The sequence below is a fragment of the Egretta garzetta genome, unplaced genomic scaffold (genome assembly GCF_000687185.1).
Source record: "Egretta garzetta isolate BGI_Z169 unplaced genomic scaffold, ASM68718v1 scaffold18, whole genome shotgun sequence".
NCBI classification, from domain to species: Eukaryota; Metazoa; Chordata; class Aves; order Pelecaniformes; family Ardeidae; genus Egretta; species Egretta garzetta.
This window is the reverse complement of record NW_009260616.1, coordinates 4,091,168-4,107,346: the sequence shown is the minus strand read 5'-3', so window position 1 is coordinate 4,107,346 and position 16,179 is coordinate 4,091,168. Positions and strand designations below refer to the sequence as shown.

General features: G+C 38.8%; 1 protein-coding gene across 1 annotated transcript in view; it reads left to right on the top strand.

The window, feature by feature from the left end:
• MAN1A1 (mannosidase alpha class 1A member 1) overlaps nt 1-16,179 on the top strand; it is a 154,118-nt gene that overhangs the window by 26,327 nt on the left and 111,612 nt on the right. Inside the window, exon 2 of the mRNA XM_035900687.1 lies at nt 11,505-11,601. Coding sequence (XP_035756580.1) covers nt 11,505-11,601 — 97 coding nt within the window. The remainder of the gene's footprint in view (nt 1-11,504; nt 11,602-16,179) is intronic.

The following is a 16,179-nucleotide window of genomic DNA, read 5'->3' as shown; positions in this document are numbered from 1 at the left end:
TACCTGTTTAAAGAACAGTAGGAAAAAGTAGAGAACAAAAGCATGATTGTATCATGCAATTGTGGGAACCTGGCTGTTCACACCGCTCAGCTTGGGAGTTCTTGGAAACTGTAGCAAATCATAAGGAGACCAGGAAAAAAAATATGACACTGGGTGGGATGAGTCTATGTATATCACTATTCTTCGTAAGAGTAGTATTGCCGCAAATTGCTTTCTTTTCTCTTTCCTTCTTACAACATTAGTCAAATTATGCATGAACTTCAGAGGCTGCTACTAATTCTGCATAAGATCAAAGAAATAAATTAGGTTTTTATACAACTCCGCAGTGCTTTTCTGCTTTAAGTGAAAATACTTCAGCTTTCTTTTTGGTTATTGTCAGTAATGAACAATTACTTGAGTTCTTGCACAGTACCTTATGATGTGATATGTTTATCTTTTAATGGATGTTTCACTAACACAAAACGTGTGATTTGGTTCTTTAAAAATTAGCCATCAATGACTCTCCTTAGAAAAAAAAGATTGCAGCATCACTGATTTGTCCATCACAGAGATTTAAAAAAAAAAAAAAAAAGTCAAACTGCTGAAATCTTAGATTGAAGAAACGTAATCTACCTCTTACACTGGTAATAAGGAACTAATTTTTCAGTCTATCTGTTAAAGAGTCCAGCTGACTTTTTTGTTAGGTGTTTGAAGAGGACAGCTGTGGAGAAAAACAGTGGTCTTGAATGACAACCTGTAGGCTTCAATTTTTTTCTGAAATGCAGATCTTGGTAACAGTTGCTAAGTTGTAAGATAGGGGCTGTATGGCTTATTCTTCAGACTGCTCTTTTGTTTGTAACTGGACGACTTGGGTAGTTCATTTAAGATTTCCATCTTGTGTATGTATACAGACGTAAATGGCAAATGAAACAAGTCGAAAACAGAGCATCTTCGACATTAATGTCATCGATGCTCAGTTTTGTAATGCTACACTTCAATGCTGTATTTTCATTTATTTTTCCACTGGTGCATGTCCACTGAGAATGTGTCATTTGTTCCCCCCCTAGTAACTGAGAGTTGGAGGCCAAAGCAGATCGACAGCATCTTAATTGATGCTTTCAAGGCAGATGTTTTCAGGAAAAACTCTTAAAATGCCTACAGAACATACTCAAATCCCATCTTACCTGGGGGGGAGAAACAAATATATCATCCAAACCCCTCAGTTTTAAAAGGAAATAGTGATTTCTTGCCTATTTTGCTTTCTATATGTTGGGCAAAAGACAGCTGCAGTTGAGCAAATGAATCTAAAACTGAGCTAAAACTGATCTACTTTGGATGGTTCAAGGTAGGATGAACACTGTTATGTTAGATTTGGGTAACTATACAGGCTAGATTTTTGAACCATGCTTTTTTTTCTTTCCCCGAAATTGATAATATCATTTGGCTGAAATTAGCCAGACCTTTGGCTTCAGAAAATGCAAGGACAGTGGTCTTTGTGGAAAAGGTCCTATGTTTTTCTTGCCTTCCCATTTTTTGTTTAGTCAAGGAAGGTCTCAGCTAGGATGTTTCTGTGCTGCACCAGGGAGTTTTTCTTCCATCTGTAGTGTTGGGATGGCCAGGTAAGCAGCAGGCTGTAGATGCCAGCTTGTACTGAAGGATATTAGTATTTGGAGCATGGAGGTGAACTCTTGTCTTCCTTCAAGTTTCTCTGCCTTATCATTCTGTGACTTCTACTGAAATGAACTGTGCAATAGTTACAGCACTATGGCCCAGCTCTCAACTGTAAAGCATTCTGGTATCTCCAGTTTTTCAGTAAATTTGTAATTTTAGAAGTACATTACTGTTCAGCAGAGAGGTATGCCTGCTGAGTGAGTAAAACATATCTTGTTATCCTTGAGGAGTCTGGTATGTCATACAGTAATTTTCAGTATTTTTTTGGTGCAGACATATCAAAGCATCAGGGCTGCTGTTCTTATTAATTATTTCTTACATGAGATAGCCTCATTTTTCCTGTGTGCTTGTGCATTAAACAAAATATGCAGTAATAGAATAAGTGTAGAAAATACCTTACCTGCAAATTTCCTGCTCTCTTTAGTTACCTTTTAATTAGAATTCTTGTTACAGAATTAATAGGATGATTTATTCCTTTTAAAATGTGTAACAGAATGAAGCACTGTGCAGTGTCTGTCCCTGGTTAACAAATGATGCCCAGAACAGCATATGATTAATATTAGTTGGATAGTTTAATATGCTACTAAAGAGGCTTACAAGCTACCGTGAGGAGTAGAAAAATGTAAGAATAGAAGCTTATCTGTAACTTAACATAACACATGTGGGAATAATACTTAGCATTTCTGTCAGGCTTTCCATTGAGGATTTTGAAGTGCTTTGCAATACAAATGACGAATTAATCCTCCGAATAGTCCTTAATGTTTTTATTTTCCCTCTTAGCTCCCTTTTTATGTGCAGATATTAGATTTTTTTTTTATTTTAATTTGGTTTTGCGGGCAAGAAATGAATTGTTTGTAGGATCCTGAAATGCTGAGGAGGAGCAGGAGTTTGTTCACGTATTCCTTTAGTACAGAGCATTAAATACAGTACCGTATGAAATATTTCATGATATCATATGCATGTTAATATTAATGGAGAATCCTGTAAATCAGTGTGGCTACCTTAGCTCTATTGTCAGTTTAACACTTGTAGGCATTTCCCCCACTCGGTTTGCAGCAATGCTGTACACTGTGGGTAAAGCTCTCGGACAAACTTCTGAGTTGTTAAGAGTTCTTTGTTCCTGTCACAATGCCAAATGAAGCCATGAGCTAAATGGGAAGCACCTAAATGTTCCCAAAATCTCTAGCTGCTGCTTAGTGGAAAACAGCAACTGGGAATTCTTGTTACTGCCCCATTAACAAATACAAAAGTCTCCATCGGTGGTCTACTTGGTTAAGTGGAAGTCCCATCAGGAAGCAGGAACTCCTCCAGCATGCCTGTGCTGCGGAGCATGGTTGTCATCCGCCTGCTAAATTAGAAACGGTGACACTTTGGCAGTGACTGTTAAACAAACATTGACAGTATGTAGATGGCTTTTAACTCTGGATGATGCCATTACGAAATGAGGAAGTGGTGTGTTTTATATATATATATATATATGAAGGTTCATAGTGACAGGATTTCTTTTACATGTCTTGAAGGAGAAAATCAAATCTCTGTTGCCTGTAGAGAGAGTATCTTGTCATTCGTATCTAATTCTGTCAGATTCAAGGGAAAAAAGGAAGCAGTATCCAATGAGATGATCCTTCTTTGAATATTTGAGAATTTTTATTTTTATTTTTTTTTTTTACAGCTTTGATTCTGGAATAAGAAATCGTAACTAAAAATGAAGATCTTCGAATAAAATGCTGTTGACTGTAATTGCTAATTTTTAATTTGAAATCAAACTCTAGACACAATGCTACCTACCGAAAACATGATCTGAATATAAACCAGTTTTATCTAGCTTTCTAGTGGATCTTGGTCTTCAGCCAAGAAGTTAATGTTGAGTTTTTGTTTTATGAAAAGTTGTTTAAAACTGATGTTGTCAGCAGTCTAGCATAACAGTAGACAGTGTAACTGAAAAAAACAGCAGCAGACATGTGTCACTCTTAGTCATATCTGTGTTTCTGCTTCGATAAGGTTACAAACTAATTGGCAAAGAAGTAACTGCAATAGAACACCCTACATCTTTACCTATAATTTCTGCTGTAGAGCAAGTATGAACAGGGTAAAAAGCTGCAAATACCAATGAAAATTACTTTTAAAATCCAATTTAATATTTTAATCCAATTCAAGGCAGTTGTTAGTGATCGAAACACTTCCAGATGGAAAAGACATTGGAATGTGTTGATATTACATGCAGAACTTCAAGAGAAGATTGAAATAGAGGGTTTGAAGTACTACCAAAGCAGTAATAGTGACTAATGACAAAAGTAACAAAGATCAGGCTCCGACACAAGGGAAATTGCCAAATGATTTCACAGTGTAGCTGTGCTTCTTAATCCTAGGAAAAAAAGTGTTTACATATTGAGACCTAGAGAAAAAAATCATGTTTCCAAGATGCAAATTATTCAAGACAAGATCAATAAACTCAGTTAATAACTTATATTCCTTTAGAAGTGCAATTTTACACTAAATACCATTATGAAGATGATGAAACACAAATGTAATATTTTTGATAACTAAAATAAAAAAGACAGACTGTGTATTGCCAAAAATTACTCACTGATAATCAGTAGATTCTGTAAGGGCATATTAAACAGAGCTGTTATATATGCAGCATGATTTTATGAAAACTGATAATGAATCAGTTGAAGGAATCGTACAATTATTCACAGAGAAATCCTGATTGGTGACAGTACCTTCAAAAGTACTGGTACATTTACTAATAACAGATTTCTGGAATGATTATGAAGTGTTTCAGCTGTACTGCAGTTTGGCTGGTACTGGGACTGTGAAAACAGTTGAGAATAGGTCTTTCAATGAGGGTTGGGCAAGATGACCTCCAGAGTCCCTTCCAACTTCAACCCTTCTGTGATTCTGGTTCACCTAGTCTCATTTAGGTTCAGTTGTTGGTTAATGGGAACGGAAAGTAAGAAAGTAACGCTTTCTAAAGCTTGAGGTTCTGCTAATGGTTAATGCACTATTGTCATCAGAGCAAAGAAACCAGCTGAGGGCTGTGTTGTGGTCACAAACTTCTTGCACTGGCGCTACTATGAGTGACACTGGTGGGTTCACCCTGGCCAGCAGCTGAGCTCCCACACAGCTGGTGGGCCACCAGGTGGGCTGTGGGAGAGAACAGGAAGAAAGAAAACGAGAAAACTGATGGGTCGAGATAAAGACTGTTTCTTAGGTGCAGGGACAAGTGGTGTAAAGGCACCTCCCACAAGCAGACTGATGCCCAGTCTCTGAGCAATGGCCACCTTGGAAAAACCCTCATTTTTCTTCCTCTGACCCTGTTTCTATTGCTGAACATGATGTTACATGGTGTGGAATATCCCTTTGGCCAGCTGGGGTCAGCTGTCCCAGCAGCATCCCCTCCCAACCTCTTGGCCACCTCTGCCATCCTACTTGTTGGGGGGAGCAGGAACGGAGCAGGACTTTGAAGAAGAGAAAGCCTTGGTTTTCTACAAGCACTGTTCAGCAATAGCCAAAACATTGCTGTGTTATCAACATTATTTCAGCTACAAATTCAAAATGCCATATGAGCTGCTGTGAAGGATGCTAACTCCATTCTGGCAAGACCTAGTACAGTCATCAACCATGCAAGTTGATTTGTACAGGAGGAAAGTTTAAGTGGAACATGTATAGAGGTTTCTGACTAATTCTAGGGAGATCTTTCAGTTCCCTTGCTGCTACTGTGAAAGAAACAGACGGGGAAAAAATTCGGGGAGACCAGACTGAGTGCACATGTAATTCTGGTAAGGAGAAGTTTGAAAGGTGAAAATAACTTAAATATGTAAAAAGTTCAGTGTAAACTGAGGAAGAGAAGATAATTTAATGTAGCAATGAGAGTTTAACAGAGATTAAACAAGTAAGCTTGTTACCTTTTCTTCAGTTTGTGGCGTTTTTGTTTGGGTTTTTTGTTTTGTTTGAGGGGGGGGTTGTTTTGGTTTTTTTACTTGTTTCTTCATTTCTTGGGTTTCCAGTGCCTTAGTTTTCTGCCTTCCTTCCTTGTCTTGCCATGGTTTAAATGGCTCTGTTGAAGGTCAGGATGGTACTATTTCATGCAATGAATTTTTTTTTCCTTTAATATCCCAGTTCTAGAAGGTGCTTGAATTCTTTTTCTGATGTCATTTGACATCTTCCCAGTTTGTATGGAACTGCTAAAAATAAAATTTATTAAGTTCTTATTATTTTCACTCCACCTGGTACTGCAGTAGTTTGCATCTAAATACCACTATTACGGTGCTGATTCAGCATCACTCTTGTTTTCTGGCAATGCTTTGTGCCTGAACTCTTGGGTTCTCCTGTTTGAATAGAACTGTGTTTTGCACATTTCAAATGGCTTATGTGTCCTCTGTAGATACTGTGTTACTGTTGTCTTCCAAAGCAAAAAATACCAAATACCGTCTTCCAAAACTAAAATACCAACAAATGGGAGTGCATTATCATCATCTTTTGGTTGGCCAGCATCATATCTGTAGAAAAGGTCTTTGTTCCTGCTTCTGGGGAACAAATCTGATTTTTTTTTTTTTTTTTTAAATGTTTAGGGGCTTGAGAAGGATTTTAAAATTATATTTCAAAAAGCTTCCTTTAGAGCTAAAGAAATGCACAAGTTTGTTTATGCATAATGTCAGACTTCCACCTTTTTCTTCTAAGTGACTTTGCTGATACCACTTACGTTGTGGTTTAACCTGACAGACAACTGAACACCACACAGCCACTCGCTTGCTCCCCACCCTTCCGCCCCCACTTCAGTGGAATGGGGGAGAGAATCAGAAAAAAAGGTAAAACCTGTGGGTTGAGATAAAGACAGTTTAACAAAACAGTAGAGGGGAAAAAAAAAGTAGTAGTAGTAATAATAATAATAGAATATACCGAACAAGTGATGCACAATGCAATTGCTCATAACCTGCTGACCGATGCCCATCCCATCCCCAAGCAGCGATCGCTGTCCACTGGCTAACTCCCCCCAGTTTCTATACTGAGCAGGATGTCATATGGTCTGGAATAGCGCTTTGGCCAGTTGGGTCAGCTGTCCCGGCTGCGCCCCCTCCCACCTTCTTGTGTGGTGCCCCCGGGAAAGAGGGGGAAGGTGGAAAAAAAAAAAAAAAAAAAAAAAGTCCTTGACTAGTCTAGGCACTACTCAGCAGCAACTAAAACATCAGTGTCTTATCAGCATTCTTCTAGCACTAAATCCAAAACACAGCACTATGCCAGCTACTAGGAAGAAAATTAACTCTATCCCAGCCGAAACCAGGACAAATTACAATAGCACACTTTGTTATTCTTCAACAGAGATGGGGTATTTTTTTGGCATTTCTGACTTCATAAGAAACAAATCAGTGCTGCATTTTTTTCTGAAGATGTAAAAGCAGCCAGCATATTAGTGAGATAGTGCTAGCTAGTCAAGCCTTCGGCTGTCACTTCTGATTGTGAGTGACCTGAGGTAGAGAGCGCTCCATCGGAAATGGGCTTTGCTGATGTAGACATGGGGCTTCCCAGTAAGCTGTCAGGTTCTTCTGGAGTTTGAGGTTCAATGAACATATATTGGTAAAACTAGAAGGACTGAGGAATACGTCTGTACAGATATAACTGCCTATTGACATCCTGGAGGACTAATAAGGAATTATTTGAAAGCACTCAGGTGAAATAATTGTATTAGTTACACTGTAAAGGAGTTTGAGAGTATCTGGAATCATCTGGTCAAAAGCTGTTAGACTCTTCATCATTAGGAATTTCTCTTTTTAACAGGATCCATAATGTTGTGCTGAAATACAGATGTTCTCAGTAACTGTCGTCTTTATTTAGGCATTTGAAGTGATCAACAGTACTTGCACAAGCAGTCAGAGAAATGATCAGAAGGGCCTTTGTGAATTCAAAAAATCTGGAGATACTGATTTGGGGATGGCTCATGCAAACAGGAAGGTGAAGACTACAAAGATAGATGTATTTCTCCAGTAAATGGTTAAAATTAATTCCTGAACTACCAGTCCTAGGAGTTTTGCCTCAGCAAAGGCTTAGTTATCGGTGGGCTGGGTCTATTCAAGTTGCTACTCAATATTTTAGAACTTTTTCATTCTTACATATAAAACAAAACTATTGAAAACGAGGAAATTCATTTAATGGGCAACTTAATACAGTTTTGTAATTTCCACGGGGGGAAAAGAATGTAGAGTATTTGTGATGTATTGAATTCTAGAAATTGAGACTTCTTGCTAGGTTAGAAGCACAAACTCATTTGTCCAGCAGGCAGTATTGATTAAGGTGGGGGGGGGGGGTTTAAGCTACAATATCTATGGGCTGTTTTACACAGTAAGTACAGTAACACTGAGTCCTAGTAACTTTTTGCTAAACAGCCATTCACATCTGTCTAGTTGGAATAAGTCCTGTCCTTTTGAAACACTAGAGGGCTCACTGACTGCTTTTGGAGTTGCGTTTTGCTTTCAATGTTATGTCCATAAACCTCCAAATGTCTGAAACAAGGATGTTCTAAAGGTGCATTTTCTTAGGATACTTAACTAAGGTTGGTGTTTTTATCTAAATCTAGACTTTCTAGAGGAGTTTTAAATTAAAGCTTTGATTAGCCAAAAGAGATTAACTCTTTTTCTCAGTAAATCATAGTAATTCCCCCCCACACACACACACACACCCCGAAGTATTTCTTAAGATTTCAGGTTTTTTTCAAATTATTGGTTTTGTCTGTTTGGCTTTTTGATTCATGCATTATAATTTCTAAGAAACAGTTAGACTAATGTACCTGAATAGTTAGACTCAGCAAAATGGAAGGACATTTTGGAAAACAAAACAAAAGTTGTTAATTAACATGTAATAATAATTGTTATTGGAAGGTAGAGTCTAGTACGTGGGTTAGCTTCCTGTCTTACTGTCTAGGGGTTCACTAACAGTAAGGTAATCAGAGTGGTGGTTCTTAGCAAAGTTGAGTACACACACATGCATTTAAAATACAATATAATAAAAATGTCAATCAGTTGGAAAAACTAAAGCTGAGTACTTATGGGACATCTTGTAGTGTTGTGCACTTTGTGACTGTTTTGGTTGAACTGAACTGGGTTTGGAGCTGTTCCTGCCTTTCCTGCTTGGTAACTGAAACTCATGGCAATCTGACCTGGGGAATGAGACAGGACAAAAATGATCCTCAAAACAAAAATTTCACTTGCAAAAGTTTTGTTTCCTAAACTGACTTGGCATGGGTATAGATGAGCACTGCATCTCTTACGCAAGAGACGGAGCAGGGATGTGCTAGGAGAAAAAACAGGGGGAAAGGGAAGGACCATGGCAGTACTGGCTTGAGCAATTTTAATTTTGTAATGGAATCGTAGCATTGTTTAGATTGGAAAAGACCTTTTAAGATCATCAAGTCTAACTGTTAACCTAACCCTGCCATCTCACCACTAAACCACGTCCCTAACCACCTTGTCTGCCCAGCTTTTAAATACCTCTAGGGATGGGGACTTGACCACTTCCCTGGGCAGCCCATTCCAGTGCCTGACAACCTTTTCATTGAAAAAATTTTTCCTAATATCCAACCTAAACCTGCCCTGACCCAACTTCAGACCATTTCCCCTTGTCCTATTGCCCGTTGCCAGGGAGAAGAGACCATCACCCACCTTTATACTACCACATCTTTAGGCACTTTGATTCAGACCACTTAATTACAACTTTGATTAAAAAAAAAAAAAAAAAAAGAACCCTTCTGTGTATGGTTTCCAGATTTAAGATTAAACAAATTAAAAAGATTTGTTGTCAGGTTCAGTGCAGGGCAGGATTTAGCCTGCTGAAATCTTTGAGAATTTATGCTTTAATAGCTAAAGCTGAGCTTGCAGGTCTGACACATGACGGCAGGGCAGAATATAATCTTTCTTGTATAATATGCAAAATTACTGGAAAATTTCAATGGTAAATTAGAAAATATGTGGTGCCCAAATGATCGGTTTCATATGATCTTGATCCCTGTAGCCAGGGATTGGGAATGCCCCATAGACATGAAGTCTACTATTTGGCTGCCTCTTACTGGTTCTGTGCTGGGACAAAATACCCTGTCCTTGGAGAGCTACTAAACTGTTTTGCAATGAAGTCAAGCAAGACACTGCTCCTGCCATCCAGTGTGTCGGTGCCGTCCGTGGCCAGAACATTTCCACACAGCCTCTTACTCTCTGCCTTTCAGCTGAGATCTGACGCCAGGCAAACCCTCTTGTTGAAAATGGTCATGTGTTAAATGCAGATACCAAATTTTGCAGTTGTGAGGCTGGGCCTGTAAGGGCTCTAGAGTAAATTAACATGCCTGAATTTTCCTGCAAGATAGATGCATGCTTATGTTTCTGTAAATAGCAAAGAAACATTTATTCTTACAAGTGTAGCAGTACTGTAGAAAGCCTGTTGTCACTTATTATAGTCTGGTTTAATGAAGATTTTTTAATTGACATAATTTCTCTATGTGATTTGAGCAAAGGAAAAAGAAAGGAAGAAAGTGTTGGATTACTATTATCAGCGAGTCCCAAGGCTGGTGCTTTTAAATTTAGGATTATAACTGTTATTTAACAGAATTATCCTTGACAACACATGGCCTCAAGAAGAGGTCTGAAAGCAAGGGCAGAGCAGTGTTGTCAGCTGACAGCCTGAAGCAGTATCTTTGAAAAGGTCTGAAATTGTAGCTTTTCGTCTAGAAGATGACCTCTGGCATTCACAGTGCTGCTCTGCCTTGTGGAAGAGGGGAGGGACAACAGCGGCCGCAAAATCTTTCCTTCTGTTCCGTAAAGTTAGGCTGCTTGTGGCATCCCTTAAAGAAGTACCCTTCCTGAGCAGGCATTAAAGGTGGTGGTTGGTAAAGGGAGGTGTTGGACCTGCTGGAATGGTAGTGGTTCTTCACCAGGCCTGCAGAGCTGTGTGTGTCCTTGCCAACGTGGTTGGGGAGGGACAGGTGGGCTCCTGGCCATGCGCCTGGACCACCCCCAAACCTGACAGTTTGGGCTAGGTCTGGCTGCTCATGGTGGTAGAGAGTGCGAGGTGTCCTTGAGTCAATCTGGTGTCCTTGCTTCTGACATGGATGTCCTCTGCTCTTACCAAAGAGCTGCTGTGCTGGGTTCCCCAAGGCAGTTTCCTAAAGCAGTATTTATTTGTGGTGCACCTCTTTCTCCAAAACACGGTTTTGCAGTGATATGTTTAATTGTAAAAGTTCTTGTCTATTTGTGCAAAATGACGTGTGAAAGTAGCTACAGATGCATACAGTAGCATTTGTAATCATAGAAGATTATACCATCATAACCTCAAAACCTTTCCTAGGTGTTCTGCCTTGCCCCCTTTAGCTTCCTTCTTCTGTTATTAGCTGTACTGAGTTTGAACCAGCTAGTTTTATGCAAGAAAGTCTCTGCCAGAATCCGAAAACTACTGTGAGCTTAATTTTGACCTTAAAAGATCCTGCTCTAGGCAAAAAACTCCTTTAAAAATGTTTACTGCCCTCAGTTTCACAGATGTGTGCTTAAGGGAAATAAAATCTTACTTGAGTTGATATATAACACAATAAATTCCCGTCCTAAAAATTACTTATTTTTGAGTGTGGCTTGATCATAAGCATGCAGATAATGGTAGAGGTAGATGGGACAGACATGGAACTCTTATGGTAACAGTCCCACTGCTGCCCAGAAAACAGTGCCACTTTGTTTTGAGTATTTCATAGTTCTAATGCATATGACATGAATTTAATTAAGTGTTGAATTAAATATGTTTAATATTGCGAATATTCTCAAGTCAGTATTTGCTGTGGCTTCTTGCTAAATCAACGTTTTAATCCTGCTTTCGTTTCTCTACAGATGATGAAGCATGCCTGGGATAATTATAAGCGTTACGCGTGGGGATTAAATGAACTGAAACCCATATCTAAGCAAGGACATTCAAGCAATTTATTTGGTGAGTAGAGTGTATTTTTGTGCTTAGTGACGTTAGCATAAAACAGTAAATCAGCTGAAAAGCTTATAGGTGATAAACGTGTTCTTTCTACCCTCAGTCATGCAGCGTGGTGTTTCTTGCTTATATATAAAAAGTAATAGTAAATGAAGGTGATGCTTTCTATGACTTTTACAGATTCTCTTCTGAATGAGAATAAATTAAACATGTCATTGCTGCTTGATACAGATGTTGTTTTGTTGCATTAAATACTGCCCTGCCTTAAACTTTTCCTGTGAAGTGGAACTCATTGACGCTGCATTCAGTAAGGAGGAAACAAAAACTATTAAGGAGAAAAAAATAGATCCTGTACAAGGAACAAATGGTACTCTCTACAGTCATGAAGATAGCTACAGTTCTCAGGAATTTACTTCCATTCCTTAAAAAAACTTGTTAATCTGTATCAGTCAGGCTCCCTTATCGTGCTTTCTCTTTAATGAATATAACCATTATTTGCACCTCTAAATGTTGCCCAGGAGATGCTTAAATTACACCCAAGTTATCTGTGTAGAACAAATATGAGGCTGAAAAGTTCTAGTAGGAGAGGCATACTGCAGAAATCCAGTGTAATGAGGCAAGACTTATTCAATGTCCAAGTGGGGCATAGGGCTGGGTAATTAGCAGCTGAAGAGAAACAGCATTCTGAGGAAGTGTGCAAAGGCAGTCCTATGAACTGTCATCTTCAGTTTTGCAGAAACATTAAGAATTAAACTGTTTGACAGAAATCTTTGTATTCAAATAGCTTCTGTTTTCCAAACAGAAAGCTGAAAAAACAACTAATTTCTATAGTTGAGATAAAATCAATACGTTATTTTGATTTTTAAGAGGAACTTATTTTGTTGAATGTTTGGAAAAGATAGTTTGAAGTGGAAACAGTTCCTAAAACAGCCTAAATAGAGCACTTATCAAATCCTCAACTGTATTTGGAAGTTGCTGAGAGACAGCAGTTGTGATTACAAAAATAATTTTGAAAATACAACATTTACATTGATCTTGCTGCACTGCTTTTCTACACGAGGTAACATCAAAAATGTTACTAGGTAATTATAGAGTTAGTTATTGGATATAAACAGGAATTGGGTGCTTGAAACCGAAGAAGTTTGGGTGAAATTCAGGGTTAAGTTAGGTGTCTGTTTTCTTGAAAACTACATTTTTTTTTTAATCTTCATTCTGATGACAGTTGTGCAATTTAATATAATATTTGCAGAACTACTTAATGCACTTCTGTTTTCTTTGTTTTCTTGGAGAACAACAAAATGGCACATAATGTCTTGAAAATTAAAATCACAGAATCACAAAATGGTTGGGGTTGGAAGGGACCTCTGGAGATCATCTAGTCCAACCCCCCTGCTAAAGCAGGTTCACCTAGAGCAGGTTGCACAGGATCGTGTCCAGGTGAGTTTTGAATATCTCCGGAGGAGACTCTACAACCTCTCTGGGCAGCCTGTTCCAGTGCTCTGTCACCCTCTAAGTAAAGAAGTTTTCCCTTGTTCAGATGGAACTTCCTGGGTTTCAGTTTGTGCCCATTGCCTATCACTGGGTGCTACTGAAAAGTCTGGCCCCATCGTCCTGATACCCACCCTTAAGACACTTGCAAGTGTTGATGAGATCCCTTCTCAGTCTCCACTTCTCCAGGCTAAACAGACCCAGCTATCTCATCCTCATAAGAGAGATGCTTCAGTCCCCTAATCATTTTCATAGCCCTCCGTTGGCCTCTCTCTAGTAGTTCCTTATCTTTGTTGAACTGGGGACCCCAGAACTGGACACAGTACTCCAGATGCAGCTTCACCAGAGTAGAGGGTGAGGATAACCTCCCTTGGCCTGCTGGCCACGCTCTTTCTAATGGACCTCAGGATACCATTGGCCTTCTTGGCCACAAGGGCACATTGCTAGCTCATGATTAACTTGTCCACCAGGACTCCCAGGTCCCTCTCAGCAGAGCTGCTTTCCAGCAGGTCAACCCCTAACCTGTACTTGTGCATGGGGTTATTCCTCCCTAGGTGCAGGACCCTATGCTTGCCTTTGTTGAACTTCATTAGGTTCCTCCCTACCCAACTCTCTAGCCTGTCCAGGTCTCGCTGAATGGCAGCACAGCCTTCCAGTGTATCAGCCACTCCTCTCAGTTTTGTATCATCAGCAAACTTGCTTAATCTAGTTTCATTTGGAATCAGAAGTGGTATAAAAACGTACAAGGATTGAGTTCTTGATATTGCATAGATTTGCAGAAAAAGCTGTAGATGTATTGACTTGTGAAATTCTTAAGCAGGAGTTCTGTCGATGTTGCATAAGAATAAGTCACTGCGGGCACTGTTCAGGGTGAAACAGGACAAGTGTTGAATTTGAAAATAAAAATGCATTTAAAGGAGTAAGAGCCAGAGTCAGTCTAAATGCAGATCACTTTCTCATCATGGTCCTCTAGTATAAGATCTTATTGTTGAGGAGATGTCCTTAGAAACATCTTCACTCTCATTGATCTTGGTGGCAAATCAAAATGAGCATGAGGTCTCTTTCTGCTGAATTGCTTTACAGAATACTGAAAAGCAGCATATCTGCAAGCAGTTCTGTCTCATAAGCTCCCCTTTCCTGAATCCATAATCTCCGTTTGTTTTTTTTTTAGAAACAAATCCTTGTTTCTGTAATGGTGTCCGCAGATCGTTAGATCTGATCTGTACTTTCATGTTTGAATTCAACAAATGCTTTTTCCATAAAGCAATAAATGGATGATCTGGACTTCTTTTTTTTTTTTTTTTTTTTTTTTTTTGGTCAAATAGTTGAACCTCTTTTTCCTCATGAAAGGACAAACAAGTTTCCTTATCTTCTTTGTTTCTGGTTCTTATTTAAAAAAAAAAAAAACCCGCAATGGTTGCATTTTTGAAAAATTGCAAATGGTTGAATACTTTTAAGGTAATTCTGCATTAAATTATTTGGGAATAGGTTACCTCCAGCTCTGTGTCCCATGAATTTCCTCTCAACCTTCAGAAATCAAGAAAGACCTTCAGTTCACTGTCATCCATCATAACTGTGTCCAGTTTGCTGTGATAGTCTTCTCTTCTTGCTTCTAGGTCTCAGTTTTTCAAAAATACAGGTTTCTGATTGTCTTAATAGCAGTGAGACATAGCACATTTCATTAGCCAGCTGTTTAATTTTGAACACTTCCCCTCCTGTGAATTAATTGATGCAGTTATGGTATTTTTACATATATTGGGAGTGTCTGTTACGGGATAGAAACTTGAAGTACCTCACTGTGGGGAACAGTAGGTTCCAATGCTGTGGGTCACTGGTGCTTAATGTTGTATAGGTTACAGACTCTATAGCTCTCCTGACACAGAAGGGGAGAGTTGTTTTCAAATTGTATTTCTTCTAAGCTTAATTTTGAAAGTGTAAATGCTTCAGTCCTTGCTAGCATGATAAGGCATTTTGCAGATAGATTATAATGACAGTTATGTCGTGAAACCAAGACCCAACCATCATGATGTGTTTCTCGGAAGCACAAAAATAAGATGGACTTTTAAGAAGTGTAATCACACATGGATGAGATTGTTAGGCGTTACCATCATGAATTTGGCAACTATACTGACACTATTGTTGGGCTGGGGGAAGAGGAATACAGCCAGTGGAATGACAGTGGGAGAAAGGATAGTGATGGCTGATGGTTCTGACGCTGGGGGAAGGAAAAGCATCCTGCTTTAGCACATTGTACAAACTAAGAGTAGCAGAGCTCTTCTGTAGCTGAGGACTTTTTGGCAAACTTTGAAATGACATTTTATTTATCTTAAAGCCTTGAAACTAACTTTTGAAGACAAGGACCTGCCTTGATCTTGCTGGTATTCTGTAAGCAGTGTGTGGAGAGTGTATTTCATAAGTTGAGGGAGTCTTTAGGATGGTAGACTGTAGACATATTCATGTTATGAGCAAAAGTTGCTTCCTCTTGCATGTGCACATTAAAAATAATCAACTCTTAGACAAAGGCTGAGACATATGTAAACTGAAATATTTCTGTTTCAAGCCAAAGCCGGATACTTGCCTCTGACCATTGCAAAGTATTTTCAGCACATCCATGTAATGTTTTGAATTCCTTTTTATTTGCCACTTCAGCTTTTACCATGTTGTCAAAAACATTGTTTTTTATAATTTACTCCAACCATAAAGAGTTCAGTCACAGTAACTACTATTTGAAAAGGCAGAAGCAAAAAGTCATCAGTTGTTCTGTCTGTATCATTCTTGTTAGTTTAATTCCATGAAGTGTACAACTATTTCTAGACTAATGAAGTAAATTGGAATAGCTAAACATCTGTTTGTGCCATACCTGTGCATCAGCAAAACAAAGCATGTCTCCTATGCTGGTATGGCTTCTGTTGTGAGTAGTAATCATTCTCTGCCCATACCTGGTAGAAAGTAGGCCCTGAGTAAGTGCTGTTAATTTTTAATACTTTAAAGTTACAGATTACTGTTAACAATGTTTGCTAAAATAGACCTTTATCCATCTACCTTCCTAGTGTGGAAGAAAGTGGCAAAATCACAATTCTGCCAATTTTCTTTCAC